A 16,537-nucleotide genomic window follows, 5' to 3' on the forward strand; every position below is an offset into this window, starting at 1 on the left:
TTAAATAGTTAAACGCAAAAGAAAGAATTTGGAAATAAACACCCTTTGTATCATTACACCAAGAAATAACAAAATAAACAAGTGATCATTAAACAATGAAACCAATATCAGAAAAACTCAGAATAAATTTCTTCAAGACTCTTATACACTGATAAGCTTACAATAAAACAGAAAATACTAAAAGAAAACCAAGAATCCGATAGACTGTCTTCCCTTTAACTTAATATTCATTATCATCTCATAAACTCTTTCAGTCAAAACCTTCTTATCCTTTAAGAAAAACAACTAAACTTTGTTAATTGAACAAACTTAACCTTTGAAAAACTTAAAATATTTTTTGAATTAAACATTACTTAAACTTAACATATAAAATATTGGTAAAAAATCTCTAAATTATATTAACTTTATGAAATATATATATATATCAAATTAACAATATATAAATCTATTATCAATTAAATGCTTATAAACTTAACTTTTTCAGGGCCCAAACTAAGATAAACTTAAAGTTATATACTCTAATTAAACAATACTTAACTTAAATTTAAATTAAACTATATATAAAATTCAATTCTATTATTAATAGAATGCTAAAATACAACTTAACTTAAACCTTAACATAATAAATAACTAAAGTTTCATACTATTCAATTCTCTATCTCAATTCTCATTATGATATCTCTTTTTCACATTATGTTCTATAAACAATATTCTTCACCACACCGGATGGGTGCATGTGCTGATCAATTCTGTCACCTAACTAAAAAATCTGGGGTTAACGTTTAGAAACATTGGAGAAGTTTGAAGGAGACCCTTATGATTTCAAGTGGCGACTTAGCTGTATCTTATTTTTTTGGGTGAATGTTGGAATTCCATCTTGTCATTGCTGTGGGACAACATTTGGTGCAATACATGTGCTTTGCAAAAAGTTGTTTACTTTGGGTGCTGTGGTTTCTGGGCTGTGCCGTGTATTTGTTGTTAATGTTTGGATGTGCACTGCAGTGGAAAAAGCCTCGGCATCTGTCACACCGCAGCTCTGCTGTGGAGAGGCAGTGACCAAAGAAATCCCTGCCTTGGCTCTGCCCAGTCCCCGCTTGCACGAGCCTGAACGGTGTGCAGGGGAGCAGTTTTGGCACAGTCACGCCCCGCTTCTGCCTGCATTGGGGTGACTGTGTCTCTCTCCTGCTCTCAGCCCTCGCTCACACCCAGTGTCGGCTGTGCTGGACCCGTGCCTAAAACCTGTCCCTTAGACACTTCTGCGTTTGCTTTAACTTCTGCAAACGCAGTGTGCATTCTGGATTCACCCGTCTCTCTCTGTGTTGCCATGGGAACAAGAGAAGGAACACCAGCCCCGACTGTGCCCCACCGCGCCGGCCCCGGCCACGGCCGTGAGCTCGGGACTGCCCCCTCTCATGCCCGATTGGACCTGGCACCGCTCCGGTCCCGCTCGGGTCGTCCCGCCCGGCCCCGGTGGCTGTCCCCATCTCAGCGTGGTTCGGCGCTCTGCTGACGTCATCAGCGCGCGACCACCGCTTCCCGCCGCCGCCGCGCCCCGCGCCGCGTCCCGCGCTCGGGTTTCCCCCCCCCGCACAGTCGCCGCGCAGTCTGTGGATGCCTGGCTGGCGGCCATCGCCGCTGCTGACAGTCTCACTGCCCGTGCCGCGCTCGAGATACGAGAGAACCCGCGCCACGGTTCCATGCACTCCGCTCTCCAATTTGTACTTCCGACAATTGATTTACATTCGCAAACCCCGTACTAATTCCTGATAAACTTTCAGTCTAACATTTATTCTTGTTATAAATTGTGACACGACAATTTGAAGTGTCTTAATTCAATAAAGCAATTTTATTTAAAATAGCAAGCGAGTAAGGCAGGCAAAGCACAGCGCTGGGCGGCCGGGAGTCTCCTGCTCCACCAACGGCGCACAAAAATGTTCTGTCCCAACCTTCCTTTTATCCCCCCCCTTCTCCTTGCAGGCGTGACTCTCCAGATGTAGTCTGAGTCTGGTCGTTGTGATAGCTTCTAAGTCTCTTCTTTTGAGATACGGCAAGCAGACCAGATACACACACCCAGGACTCTAATCTCAACCTCCTTATCACCTTGTAAGCAAATAAACATTTCAAAGACACACCAGTACATTCTTATGCAAACCAAGGTAAGCGAGCATACCACAGTGAACAAATGATCTTCCACTTATCTCATTCTGACAACCGATCTATGTGTAACTGATTCTTGATGCAATAACTATTAAGTTCTGGTCGTGTCTGAAACTGACAGGGGTTGCTGTGGGTTTATGCTGGCTGTTGCCATGGGAACCGCAACGGACCCGTTCCCTGAGTCATCCTGGCCACGCTCCGTCCCAGCCTGTGTCACCCCGGGGGTGAGGACGCTCCTGCTCTGGTCCCGGCCGTGCTTTCGCCTCGCTCCGGCTCGCAGCGCCTGGTTCAGAGCCACTGCCGTCCCCCCCGGGCTGACGTAATCACCCTCCTGTTCCCATTTCGGCCCCGATGTCTCCCATCTCACTTTGCCCCTCTCCTGACTCTGTTCCAGCACCCACAGCCCGTGCGCGCCGGCCCCGCCCCGCCTGCGCCCGTTCCGCGCGTTCCAGATGCGAAAATTCCCCTGCACCCGTGGCTCTCGGGCTTTGCTCGACCTTCACGCGCGTGCCCGCCGCCTGAGTTGCAGCGAGGGACGCCTCTCGCTGTCCCTCTGCTATTTCCTCAGCGGGTCTGGCTGCCGCGGTCTGGGAGCTGCCCCCCCCGCCTCTTGGATGGCCGCTCTTGCAGCTTCACGGATTCTTGACACTGAACGTGCCACGGGATGCTCGGGACGCCTGGCCACTGCACCCGCGCCCCCGCCGCCCCGTGTCTGCGCTGTTCTCGCTGCACCCCTCTCGTCTGCACCGCGGGCTGTTTTGAACTCCCCGCCCGCACAGCTACGAAAGATTTCTCCTCTCCCCTCCTCTTCCCTCTCTGCTCTGCACTCCCTCTTCACCCTCCCCCGCGGAGACGCCGCCGCTGCTGCCCCTCTCGCTGCGGGTTTGGACTCGAGCAGCGCGTGGTCCCTTCCCCCGCCGGGGGCTGCGGCTGTGCTGGGCTTATCTCTCTGTCTGGGGGATTTGCATTGGAGGAGCTCAGGGACTGAGGTTCAAGGGAAACTGAGGAACAGTGGGAACCTGGAGACACAGGGCATGATGACAGACCATCCCCTGATCCTCCATGGGAGGCTGTCCTGCTTCCCCTGGGTCTGTGGTGAGGAAAACTGCCCCAAGCTGCTGGCTGGGCGATCTTCCTCCTTTGTGCTCCCATAGAAGCCCCAGCTGTCCGGCTGGACGTGCCGTGCCGTAGAGCTGGCTATAATATTGTCCTTGTTAAAAGCAAATGTTTTGTGGCAGTCTTATCTTTTTGTCCTTTTGTGGCTCAGTAATAAAGTTACTTATTGATTCTTTGCCAAAAATTCAATCCCAAGAAAAAATATATATCTGTGTGCGAGTGACTACACCGCACCTATGATAACAAAGCTTTCATTTCATTTGGGCTGTCTCTACCTGATGGGTAGAAGTTTCGCCCTATAGGGCTAAAAAAAAATCTTTAGTGTGTCATTGGGAAAAATCCTTCCCTCCCCATGTTCTTAATTTCGACCATTCTCACCAAAAGCTGAGTCAGCATGAAGTCAGTCCAGAGATGGCACTGTCTATCGTCCAGCAGGCCACAGGCGAGGAATCCCAGGCGCGCTTCTGGTTTCTCTCCTCCTGGTTGTCCTCCAGACGAAATGCCTTGGTGAAGGTCAGGTTCTTATCTTGAGCTTTCCGCTCCCTTTCTTCTTGAAATTGCGGAGAGTGTGTACTGCTCTTCTTTTTTTTTTTTTCTTCTTTCTTTTTCTGCCGATGAAGGTTGGAGGTTGTTTGATGTTTCTTTTTCTTCTTTTTGTTGATGCCCGACCAGGGACGCCAATTGTGAGAACCCTGGCCTTGCTCTGGGATCTCATGTGGTGGTGAAATTCCTCCTCCAACCCATGCTTCCAAAGAAAAACTCCGCAGGCTTTAGCTGTTCGGTCTCAAGGCAGTTTATTCTAGTTATCTAACAGATTATGTTCTTGAACTGCCGCTATTTAATCAGCGGCCTGGGTAGAGGCACACACACACTGACATCCTCTCTATCTGCTGTCTTCTTCGTCTCTCCCTCTGCCCAGGGCTGCTGCTATCTTTTATAAGATATATTACGTATAACATGTTTACAATTATTCCCCAATACCTACTACCTACGCTGCCAAGTGTTTTTCTACTCTAAACCAATCTGTGAGTGCCAACATCACCAAGAACATGGAGGTAAGGAAAAAGAAGGAGGAAGAACAGGATCAGCCCACTTTCCTCCATCTTAGAACTTCTGACCCCCATGTACAAAGTGAAAACCCCCCTGTACATGTGTTAAAACCCCCCTGTACAATACTAAAAAAATTTCCCCTCTACTTTGTAACTACTTTTACTATACTATCTAACCTTTTGTGATTGCTTGTTCCACCTCCAAAGTTGGTAATTCATTCCATGGCTCAAACTCAAAATCACAGCTGTTTTTCAGCTGTCTGCCAGGGTCTAGAATGCCTCTGACCAAGGCCTGGAACCTCTAAAAATGTCTGAGAGACATTTTGAGTTCCCACACTAATCGTGTGTTTTGCCCTAGGTGGTGGGAAGGAGACTTTGAACGTAAGTTAATTTCTTTTATTTCTTTCCAGGAATCACAACAGGTCATTGCTCTAATATTGGAGACAAATTGCTCCAAAAGAAATTTGACTAAGTAGACAGTGCTGTTATTTACAGAAGCTTGCCTTACTTCCTGTTCTCACCAGAGCTGTGATGTTACTGTTGAGGTTGATCAAACTACTTGGCTTGTCAGGAGGATAAACAATGTGATTTCAGAGCATGATCTCTGCTTCCTCTTCATTGCTGTGTTAATCAATTGGTCTGAATCAGTGTGAAATTCCAGATTGTTATCCCAGCCTCCCTGTATGTTTCATGGGAGTTTGGTTCCATTCACATGATGAATTTTATCTTTGCCCAATTGCGATGAATGCAAATGCAGTGTTAATTGGAGGTCCTGAGATGAAATGAAGCATCCAGTCAGGATTTAGAGGAAGGTTGTGCTCAAAGGGTTGTGTTGGATATGTCCATTTCCATTTAGCTCAAAATTGCTGATGTTTGAGAAAGGATCTGGCTACCACTGAAGGAGCTGACTGACTGCCAGGTGCTGTAGCTGTGCAGACTTATGATTTTGTATTCCAAAAAAAAAGATTTTTTTGAGACCTTAGACCCACTGTTAAGCAGTGATACACAACACAGACTTAGTAGCTGCCTAACCAGAATGAGTTAAAGCCTTGTTAAATAAATGCATAATTCCTGGCAGGAGTTTCCTCTGGGAAGTACCTGGATGATTATTCAGTTCAGGGTCCATGCCGCTCTCTTGGCTATTTCATAGAATCAAGACAACATTGAAGTTGGAGAAGACTTCTAAGATCCTGAGGTCAATCTAGCACCATTACCATGTTCACCACCAAACCTGTCCTCACATGCTACATCCACACATTCTTTGGACACTGCAGGGATGGTGACTTCTTAACCAGCCTGTCCCAGTCCTTGACAACCCTTTCAGTGAAGAATATTTTGTGATATCCAACCTAAACCTCTCCTGGTGCAACTTGAGGCTGGTTTATGTCATGCTGAGTTTTTATTTCTTGGTGTTGGAAGTGCACTGAGATATTCTGAGGTGAAGCCTTTCTTAAAGGAGTAAATTGAGTCTCTGACCAGCCCCAATGACTCGGCAGAGTCCATGCTCTGGATGTCTGTCCTTGCCATGCCTTGGTCCTAGCAGTGCTGGCCAGGAAAGGCTCCCTCTTTCTCAGCTTCTGTGACTGGTGCATGATGACTAGAATCAGCATTAGTGAGGGAGAAGTAAAACTGTTCCAAGCTTCTGTTTTAAATTTCCCTGTGATGTAAAACATGCACTTTAGCTGAACCTTTTTTTAGAAAACCACTTTCATCTAGCTGATAAGAAAAGCCTCCTTGCCTTTGTCAGAGACCTGCTCTGCAGTTGACAGGAGGAATGCACGCACAGTTTTGATGACTGAGTTGTTTTTTTTTTTTGTTCTCAAAAAGCTCTCTTAACTAATAGATGTTCTGTCTTTCCAGTGTTTGATGATAACTTGCATTGAATCCCTTTGTACAATTTGCTGGCAGCCAGCTTATGCTGTGACTGTTCTCAGTATAGTGATGCGAATGAAACCAGCATCTCCTATGGTCTTTGCACCAGGAAGGTTAATGGTCCTTCCAGCATTATTTCAGCAGGTTTTTGTCTTGCTATTAATCCATGTACTATATTGCTGTGTGCGAAATCATGTAAGTGGCTACTTGGAGACTTTCAGTAACATTAGATTGTGATGCTACAGAAATGATCTCTCTGTAAAACACTGCTGCTTCTGCCTCCAGCAAATAAATCCAGAGCCCTGGGTCCCAGCTGAGCAATGCTGTGCCATAAACCAGCAGTGACTGTAGCTGGGCAGCACTGTTGTGTGACCTGAATGCCATTTCCACTTGGCAGTTGTCCTGATCTGCTGATCCACTCTCAAACTGAGCAGCCTGGCCTACTGGAAGTTGTCTCTGCCCATGTCTGGGGGTGGAGCAGGATGTGCTTTGAGGTCCCTCCCAACACAAATTGTTCTGTGATTCTATGAAAATTTGGCGGATGGTGATTTCTGACTCTCAGTCTCTCTGGGGCTCTTTACAGCCCTCTCTCATTAGATGGATGATGCTTTAAAGAGTTGTCACTGGTAATGCATCAGTGGCTAATAATAAAAATACTCCTGTGGACTGTGGGTTTCTGTTGTTCCCTAGGCTTCCTTACTCAATAGCAGGCTCTAATAACAGTCATGCTTCAAGTGCTCTCCCTGTGTCTCCTTAGTCCATCAATGTGGCCATCAAGAGCAAGATTCCCTGTGTGGTGGTGGAAGGCTCTGGGCGTATTGCTGATGTCATTGCGAGCCTGGTGGAGGCTGAAGGCACTCTTGCTTCCTCCTGTGTCAAGGAGAGCTTGCTCAGGTTCCTGCCTCGCACCATTTCCAGGCTCTCAGAAGAGGAGACTGAGAGCTGGATCAAGTGGGTGAGTGTGGGATGCTGTGGGAGGAGAGTAGAGGGAGCAGCTGGTGGCTTCCAAGTCAGGGGTGTTGCTGTCTGGTGACATATGGGGTGTGCAGGGCTCCTTGACATGTTACATCTGTGCAGATTTAAAAAAGGAAAATTCTGAATCTCCAGGGTTTGGAACAAAAGCCTTGGAAGGGGCTGCAATCAAGTCAGAAGATGTCTGCTCACAGGAAAGTTAAGAAGGTTCCAGAAGGATGTCTTCCCTGTGGAGTGTGGAGCTGCTGAAGGCAGTGTTCCCTGTCTGGCCACACTCCTCACAGCTTCTGCTGAGCTGCTTTAGAGTGTACTTCCTCCTGCATCAGAAATGGCCAAGATTATTTGTCTTTCATGTGCTAAAATGAAATTAACTCTACAAAGCTTCATTATGAGAAAAATTATCTGGTTTTGACAAAGCACAAGGAGGTAGAGACTGTTCGCTAACAAACTGCTTGACATAAGTTGAAACTTGTGCTGTCACAATCTTTTCTACTTTCAAGAATCACTTCTAATTACTGAGATTATATCATCTTGTTCAAAATGATTTGCATAGGGGAATCACAGTTATTTGCTGTATGTTCAGGGGATAATTAACGTTGTCCTTTGGTGACTTTAAAATCAAGCTCATTATCTACTTCTGTTTGGATTTGTTAAAACTCAGGACTGATGAGAAGCAGCTTTTCTGTGATGTGGTGGCAAATTTCTTTTTAATAGGAGATCTGTTACTAAACAGCCTTGATAGCTTTGAAACACTTTTTTTTCCTGTAGATCAAAGAAGTCCTTGAGAGCCCTCATTTACTGACCGTGATCAAAATAGAAGGAGCTGGAGATGAAATTGTGAGCAATGCCATTTCCTTTGCCCTGTACAAAGGCAAGTATTTGTTTTTCTGAGTTTGTTTGGGGATTTAAAAATTGAAAAAGAAATGGCTATTTATTCTCTAGAACAGGTTTCCTTAGAGCAGTGCTATCTCTCTAGAGCTAAGCTACTGCCACAGTGTGGAGCCTGTCTTCTTCTGAAGGGGTGTGGGCAGGCTACAGCAGCAGTATGGGATCTCTCAGTGTGGGAAAAATCCAAACCAGGTAATTGGGAAGGCAGCTTGGAGAACCCTAGGGATGCTGGTAGGAATCCTGCAGAATCTCTGCTGTGTAGAGGCTGCAGGACTCTGAGGAGCCTGAAGGAAGCCTTGTGCTGACCTTGGTTATGAGGTGCTCCTGGCAGCTCCTTTGTGGCCTGTCTTGGACCATAAACACATCCCTGAGCCTCCAGCATCCTCCAGCCCCCCAGTCGGGAAGATGTGCATGGGTGTGGGGAAAGAGCCACTTGGAAGGAGTCTTGTCCTGGCAGTGTGAGAAGCAGAGATGATAAATATGCCTGGTCTTGACCCAGAGGTTGTTCCTGCTCTGCAGCGTTCAGCACCAACGAGCACAACAAGGATAACTGGAACGGGCAGCTGAAGCTGCTGCTGGAGTGGAACCAGCTGGAGCTGGCCAGCGATGAGATCTTCACCAACGACCAAAACTGGGAGGTACAGCCCCCTTCTGAGTGAGTGCAGGGGGGACACATCCCAGCAGGAGCCACTGTCTCAGCACCTCAGCCTCTTGGTGTTTATTGCTCCTGCACTGACACATTCCGTTCAGCCTGGAGAAGAGGTCAGACCTCCTTGGGAGCTGCTGCTTCCTCACAAGGGGCAGCTCCCATCTCTGCTGTGACAGGGATAGGACCCTAGGGAGCAGCTGGAGCTGTGTCAGAGGAGGATCAGGCTAGATATTCTTCCTCTGGATGATGCTGGGCACTGCCCAGGCTCCCCAGGGAATGCCCAAGAAGCATTTGAACAATGCTCTCAAGGATGCACAGGATGGGATTGTTGAGGTGTCTGTGCAGGGCCAGGGGTGTCAGACTTGATCCTTGCAGGTCCTTTCCAACTTGGGATACTCCATGAAGCCATGATCCATCATTCCATGATGATCTATTGTACGATCAGTGGTTGCAAAGGTGATCTGCCCATGCCAGAAATGCTCTGGGCCATCCAGCCAGGGCAACCGTGTACAGAAAAAAAACTGATTCTGATGAAAACGTGACAGTGACCACATGTCAGGCCTTAGATAAGGTGTACACGTCTCATATGTTCCCTAATATTTACTTTTCCACTTCTTCCTAGTCTGCTGACCTGCAGGATGTGATGTTCACAGCCCTGGTGAAAGACAGGCCCAAATTTGTCTGGCTCTTCCTGGAGAACGGCTTGAATCTACGGAAGTTCCTCACCACTGAGGTCCTGAGGGAGCTGTACACCAACAACTTCAGCAGCTTGGTGTTCAAGAACCTGCAGATTGCCAAGAACTCCTATAATGATGCCCTCCTCACCTTCGTGTGGAAGATGGTGGAGGATTTCCGGAGAGGTTTCAAAAGATACTACAAAAACAGCAAGGATGAGATGGAGATCCAGCTCTCAGTGAGTGATGGGCAGTTTGATCCTGCTGCAAGTGAGGTTTTATCTGGACTGCAGTGGTTAGAGCAGAAAGTGCCTTTTACACAAATATTCTTATTGCCAGCTTCAGGAAAAACACGGAGGCCGATTCTTTCCTGTCGAATACTTTAAAGTCAAAGGTTTTAATAGAAATAGCAAATGTAACCTAGCTCACAGTAGTGTGTGACAACTGGCAGAGAACTGAGAGAAGGGATTGGTAAGGTGGCTGTGAAACAAAGAAAATACAAAAACAGGAGAGTCCAGACATGGATTTGTTCCTGCTGAAAACATTTGGTGAGCCTAGGTCTGAGTTCTTGCTCTCTCTTTCAGGAGGAGTGTCCTGTCACAAGGCACCCATTGCAAGCTCTGTTTATTTGGTCAGTTCTTCAGAACAAGAAGGAGTTGTCCAAAGTCATTTGGGAGCAAGTAAGTCAAGTTCTCCTTTATTTCTCTTTGCAGGCAGCGCAGTCGGGTTCTGTGCCTTTGGTTTATTGGCCTTTGAAGGCTCCACGTCCAGCTTCAAACACAACACCACAAGAGATAACTGCTAGATGACTCTCAGTAGATTTTATATTGCCCATTTTGTCTGGATGTGGACTTTATCCTTTCATTTCCTAAGGTTGTGTGTGAGTCAGCAGTCTATATCCATTGTATGTTGTCATCTGTGCCTAAGCTGGGATGCTGAGTTCCCACACATTTCACAGCATGGATGGATTCTGATTCCAGCTGTTTGATGGAAATCCAATTTCTAATTTGGATTAGACAGAAATGTAATGATTGTAAAATCCAATAGATCATTCTGGACTGGGAACTGAGCAAAATGGAGGATAATGTTTAAAGGATTCCCCCTGGTATAGTGGAAGCTATCCCTGCCTGTGGCAGGGGGTTGGGATGAGATGCTCTTCACGATCCTTTCCAACCCAGATCACTGTGGTTTCAGGATTCTGTGATCATGTTCCATTCTCAGGGGGATTTGCATGACTTTAGTCTCTCTCCACAGACCAGAGGCTGCACTTTGGCAGCCCTGGGGACCAGTAAGCTCCTGAAAAGCATGGTGTCTTGGTTTGACAAGACAGGAGTCTGTGAAGGAGTGCAAAAGCCTCCTGTGCAATGGAGAAGGTAAACCCCCTCCCTTCGAATTACCAGGATTTTTATATTAAAAGCCTATCAGGCAAAGATATGGGAATGGGAGTAACAATTCTTTACTAGGAGAAAACTAGATAACAATTTAAAAAGGCAAACGCAATTGGTACAAACAAAACTAGTGATAAAGTCCACAACCTGACACCCTGAGGAGTTGGGGTGTTGGTAGCAGTCCGGTTGAAATGACAGCTGCTCCTCTTGCAGTGGCTGATGAATTGCAGCTGAAGTGGTGATCTTTAGAAGGGTATAGTTTTCTCTGAAGATTTGGTGGCAGTTGGGCCGGTCTTCCTCTGCGCTGGGGCCGCCTCCGAGCTCCGCTGCTGCCGCCGCCTCACCGTGCTCCGGCCGTTTCTCTGGGAATCCTGCCGAAGGAGCTTCTCTGGGAATCCCGCAAAGAGAGAGCTGCTCTGTCTCCCAAAATGTACCATTTTATACAATAAAAGAGTGCTTGGCTTCCCCCTCTCGGTGGAGCATCTCACAATGGGATGGTGTTACGTTACCAGCCCTGCAGTGAGTCAGTCAATGGCCCATTAACAAACCATTACCTCTTTGGAGCAAACCATTGTTCTTGGAAGAGATAACAAACCTGCCCAACCTCCAACAGATGGCAAATAGAATACAAGCTTATCTTACAACCCTGGACACTACCCCTCGATCCGGAACCCACATTGCAGAACACATTACATGTTTGCTCAAGAAAAGTTACCATTCCTGTAAAGGATCCCCATGGGACTCCCCAACCACCATCCTGGAGAGTCTCCTTTGCTGAGGCTATGATTCCTAAGTAAGTCAACTCCTGCAGCAGCACCACTTCCAAGGGCCACCATCTAAAGGACATCTCTCGGAGAAGACCTGCCACCTTTGCAACCAAAAGGGCCATTGGGCACATCAATGCCCAATGAAAGAGGACTTTCTCAAATTCAAGCAATAGCAACAACAAGGGCGAAGCACCCTCCACCAAGGAGGAAATTCAAAAAACTAGATAGCCAGCACAGTCCCTCCCTGCGTGAAGAAATAAATGAGGCAGGACAGTTAACATTACCAGAGGGGAGGGACAAAGTTGCAAGGCACCCACCTAAGAACTCGAACTGTGACACAAATACCGATAATGACGTTTCACCGGATGTGACTCTTCTCAATGAACCAACCTATATGGGGGAGGATGTTAGCTTCATTTCCAAGATGTGGCTTGGTCGGGACCCCGACCATCCCAAACCAATTCTTAACATCCAATCTAATTTCTCCCTTTATAGGTTGGCCCTGACTGAGCCATTGTATCTGCCTGACACCGATTGGCACTTCATCGGCATGGACGCTAAGGACCCCAGAACCTGGAGGAACATCTGCAGTAAGTACATCATTCTTGGGGACACAAAATTCATACCCGTTGACATTACCATTGCACCCAGTTTAACACCATCTAATCCAAAACATTTAGTAGTGCGGCTGCACTGTGCTCACCTGCCGGTCTTCCTTCCAAAAGGCCAGATTATAGCGCAGGCCATTCCCATACCTGGGCCTCCAGTTGACCCTGAAGATCTCTGGAAGAAGACCCTGGAACAAATCTAGCAAGTATGTTAAGCCCAGGTACTGGGAAGGACAGACCAAAGATAGCATGTTGCATGTGGAAAGGGGGTGAGCACAAGTATCTAAATGGATTACTTGACACAGGGGCAAATGTAACAGTTATCCCTTTGTGGGATTGGCTCTCACGATGGGAATTGCAGGATGTGGCTGGACAGATTCAAGGTGTAGGGGGCACCCAATTGGCCAAACAATCTAAGAATGTCATAAAATCCAAGGGGCCAACCGGACAATCGGCATATTTCTGTCCGTTTGTATTAGACTACACGGAACCCTTGTGGGGGAGGGACCTGATGGCCCAGTGGGGGGTCACAATTGACATTCCAACCCCCCAGGTTTTTCAGGCAGTGGCCGCTGAGAGGTGTCCTACCCAGAAATTAAACTGGCTGACTGATAGACCAATCTGGGTAGAGCAGTGGCCGCTCAACAAGCAAAAACAAAAAGCGCTCCAGGAGCTCGTGGTGGAGCAACTCGCCCAGGGGAACAGACAGAAAACAACATCCCCCTGGAATTCCCCTGTCTTTGTTTTAAAAAAACCGAGCAAAGACGAGTGGCAGCTCCTCCATGACCTCTGTGCCATTAACAAAGTTATTGAAGACATGGGCCCTCTCCAACCAGCAATGCCGCCCCCCACGATGTTACCGCAAAATTGGGATCTGGCTGTCATTGCTATAAAAAATTGCTTCTTTCAAATTCTTCTGCACCCTGAAGATGCGCCATGTTTTGTCTTCTCCGTTCCCTCCAGCAACCAAGAAGCCCCAGTGAAGAGATACCATTGCCGAGTTCTTTCTCAGGGAATGAAAAATACTCCAACTATTTGCCAATGTTACGTCTCTTCATTGCTGTCCCCTGTCCGCGCAGCCACCAAGGGCGTAATTATACAACACTACATGGATGACATCCTGATATGTGCCCCCAACGACGATCTGCTTACACACGCGCTTGACCTGAAAACCAATGCGTTGGTTATCTAATTACAACCTGTTTTCCAGCCACATTGCAGCTCCCTTTGATCAGCGCTGGTACTGTTTGAGCAGCACTGGACTAAATGGCCTCCAGAGTTCCACTATTTTACAGCCTATTTTTTAGGCAACTTGGAGTCCAGCACATCCCAGAAGCACCAGGAACTGGTGATCCTTGTAGATTTTATTAGGTGGTTGCAAGTCATTCATGACTAAAAGGCACTCAGTTCAAGTGAATATCCAGTTCTCCCAGGAAAAGAGTGAGCTGACTGGGAAATGTTTGGCACAGGTTTAAGGTTTCTTGGACAAAACCACTCTGTGGAAGAAAGAGCCAGGCCGTAATGTCCGGGCTGATCAAGTTGTTCCAGATTATCCCATTCAACAGTTACACTTCTTAACCTGCTGTCTCTAAAGGTGACAGTGTTCTCTGCATCAATATTCTGTCTGCTTTTCACATCCCACTGTGGGACCCAAAACAATTCTTTCTTGAAACTGGAGGCAAAAGGACACAAGGCTGATGACCCGACACTCAAACTGGACCTGAGGCTTTGGGTCAGCTCCTCACACTGCAGTTTATTGTACAGGACACAGGAAGGCTACAGCAATCCAGCCTAATGCCCCACTTTGATAGTGGAAAAATAAACCTTACTCCTGCCCTCACTTCTGTCTTTTCTATTTGGATTGCCTGCTCTTCAGAGTTAAAAGATACCAAGGGTAAAGGATCCGGCACAGCAGCTCCTCATTTTCTAGAAGCCCTCCAACAAAAAGACAACTAAAATAACCTTGGGTTAGTTATTCAGAGGCAAGCAAGCAAAACAAGGTATTTTAAACAGTGCCAAAAATTGATAGAAACCCCAGATGGAAAACTGTATTTTTCATAAAGAAAAACACAAATGAGGAAGAGAAGTTGGGTCTCGTTTCTTCCCCAGTATCAGACAATATGAATACAACCATCAACAATTAATACTAGCTCTTCTTTCAAAGACACACCAATTTAACACCACAAATGCTGGTAATTTTTTCAAGGCAGACAATGGATTTAAAGAGGGCTTACCCTGCTCCAGTAGCTGCTCTTGAATTTCAGCTCCACTTATTTAATTTTACTGGAAATCTCTTTCAGAAGGCCTTTCAAATCAGAGAGCTTAAAAAAAAAAAAAAAGAGGAGGTTATTTTTGTAAAGTCCATCTAGCTGAAGGAATGCAATGCTAATGAGCAATGAAAGTAACAAGTAATTGCCTCTGCAAGTATTACACCGAATGCAAGAGTGCTCGAGAGGACAGTCCCAAGTACAGTGTTCATCAGGGCAATTAATGCAGCAAGCCCTGACGCCTCTATTTCAGTGAGTTAACCAGCAGTAACCAGAAGAGAAAAGCAAGAGATGGGTATTTATTTTCAGGAGAGAATTAAGGTTAGCAGATCTCCTTTCAGTTTCAAGAGCAGCATCACTAACCACAGACTCACTCACCACTTCCCTTTCAGTCTGGAAGCAAGCTATTATTTTGCAATCTAAATTATTTGACAGTAACCAAAAAAAGTACTCTGAAGTATATGTGGGTCTTTTCACCTGAGCTTCTCAAAAAGTCTGTGCTTCATACCAAAGCCACTCCCCACTTCAGAGGCCAAACAGATAATTCAGTCAAGCCTCAGAAAATACCCATTGTGAACACACATACCCATTTCAACATCACAGTCATAAAAAATTATTTGTATGACAAAACTCATAATGTGCTCTCTGGTATATGGGTAGCCTTATATTGCTTAATTACACCATGCCAACACCACCAGAAGCCAAACTTGACAGACACCTTTGGGACGGGGACATGTCAAGTGTGTGACACCCCTTCTTCCCACTGGCGTTTCATGGACCAGTTAGACAGCAGAATGTTGCAGTTTAAGATGGAAATTACTTCTGCTTTAGTCCATCCCACAAGGAATATTGAGAAACACTCCTCCAGTGCTAAGCAAGTGTTTTTGTTTCATTTTCCTGCACATTAGAAAGCTCTTGTGGCTTGGAAGGGATCTCACAGCTCATTGTTGGCTGCTCCAACCCCATCCAGCCTGGCTTTGGATACTTCCAGGGATCCAGGGGCAGCCACAGCTTCGCTGGGTACCCTGTTCCAGGGTGGGCCCACCCTCACAGCCAAGAATTTCTTTCTATTATCCCATCTAATCCTCCTCTCAGTTCAAAACCATTCCCTTCTGTCCTAATCACTACACGCCCTACACACTCCTATCTATGGAATCAAAAGAGCACGGTAAAAAAGCCCAATTAAAATGGGGTCCTGGTGACAGTGACAAAGACTGCACACAACTCTGGGAGTCTCATTTTCCTTGCCATGGCACACCCCGTGCTTTACCAGAGAGAATCACTTTTCCCGGAGCAATCTGGGACAGAAGTACCTTTGCATCCAGTTGTCTGAATCGATGCACCATCCTAGAAGCAGAAGGAGAACATGAAGCAATGGGATCAGTCTGGATACCAAGGAAAACTTGGCTAATTACCACACCCCAACTCTCCCCAGTGCTCCATCCTCCCAGGGAGGCAGGGCTGCATGTGACTGGCATCATTTTTACAAGTAAAAATGTACAAGTAAATTAACTAACATGCAAATTACTATTAGTAGGATGCTATTACATTTTCCTTCTCAAGACATTTTTGCTTCCAGTACCAAGGAAATGTTTTTGGTATTTGTTTGGCTTCTCACGCAATGCTGTTTGTCTCTGGGTAGTCTTAACCTAAACACTTATTTGTGGACGGCAATGTTCATGCCCACAGATATGGAAGGGTCTGGTTTTTCTTGTCCATTCCTGTCAGCTGTCTCTGATTAAGAGAAATATTCAAGCTGCCAGAAGTTAGCAAAGTTAAGCAATCATACAGAGCAGGTTTTGTTCTCGAGCAGTGTTCTGTTTTCTTGCTTTCTTTCAGTTTTTGTTGTTTTTTTTTTTCCTCTTATACTGTTACTCTGAAAACAGTGAGACAGATCCCAAAGATAATCTTTCCATGAGCTGGCAGTCAAAGAAATATCCAAGCGTAAGTCTCCAAAGTTTCAAATACCATGATTCTAAAGACCATCTTCCCCTCCTCAGAGGTCTCCACAACTCATGCTACTAATTACACATCTCCATTTGGATTACTGCTGTGGGAATGTCTGAGATTCCAGGTCCAACAGTAAACATTCTCTGCTAAATGTAAAATCATAGAATTATTTGAGTTGGA

At 46.2% G+C, this 16,537-nt stretch overlaps 1 protein-coding gene across 1 annotated transcript; it reads left to right on the top strand.

The window, feature by feature from the left end:
• The first annotated feature begins 2,609 nt into the window (after positions 1-2,609).
• LOC110469976 (transient receptor potential cation channel subfamily M member 8-like) lies at positions 2,610-14,457 on the top strand. Its single transcript, XM_085584744.1, has 6 exons — positions 2,610-2,742; positions 4,681-4,703; positions 6,952-7,149; positions 7,935-8,037; positions 8,574-8,692; positions 9,326-14,457. Exons 1-6 carry the CDS (start codon positions 2,610-2,612, stop codon positions 9,761-9,763), a joined length of 1,014 nt encoding a protein of 337 aa, XP_085440870.1. The 3' UTR covers positions 9,764-14,457.
• The last annotated feature ends 2,080 nt before the right edge of the window (positions 14,458-16,537 follow it).

This window comes from Lonchura striata, chromosome 7 (assembly GCF_050655825.1).
Source record: "Lonchura striata isolate lonStrDom1 chromosome 7, ASM5065582v1, whole genome shotgun sequence".
Taxonomy (NCBI): Eukaryota; Metazoa; Chordata; class Aves; order Passeriformes; family Estrildidae; genus Lonchura; species Lonchura striata.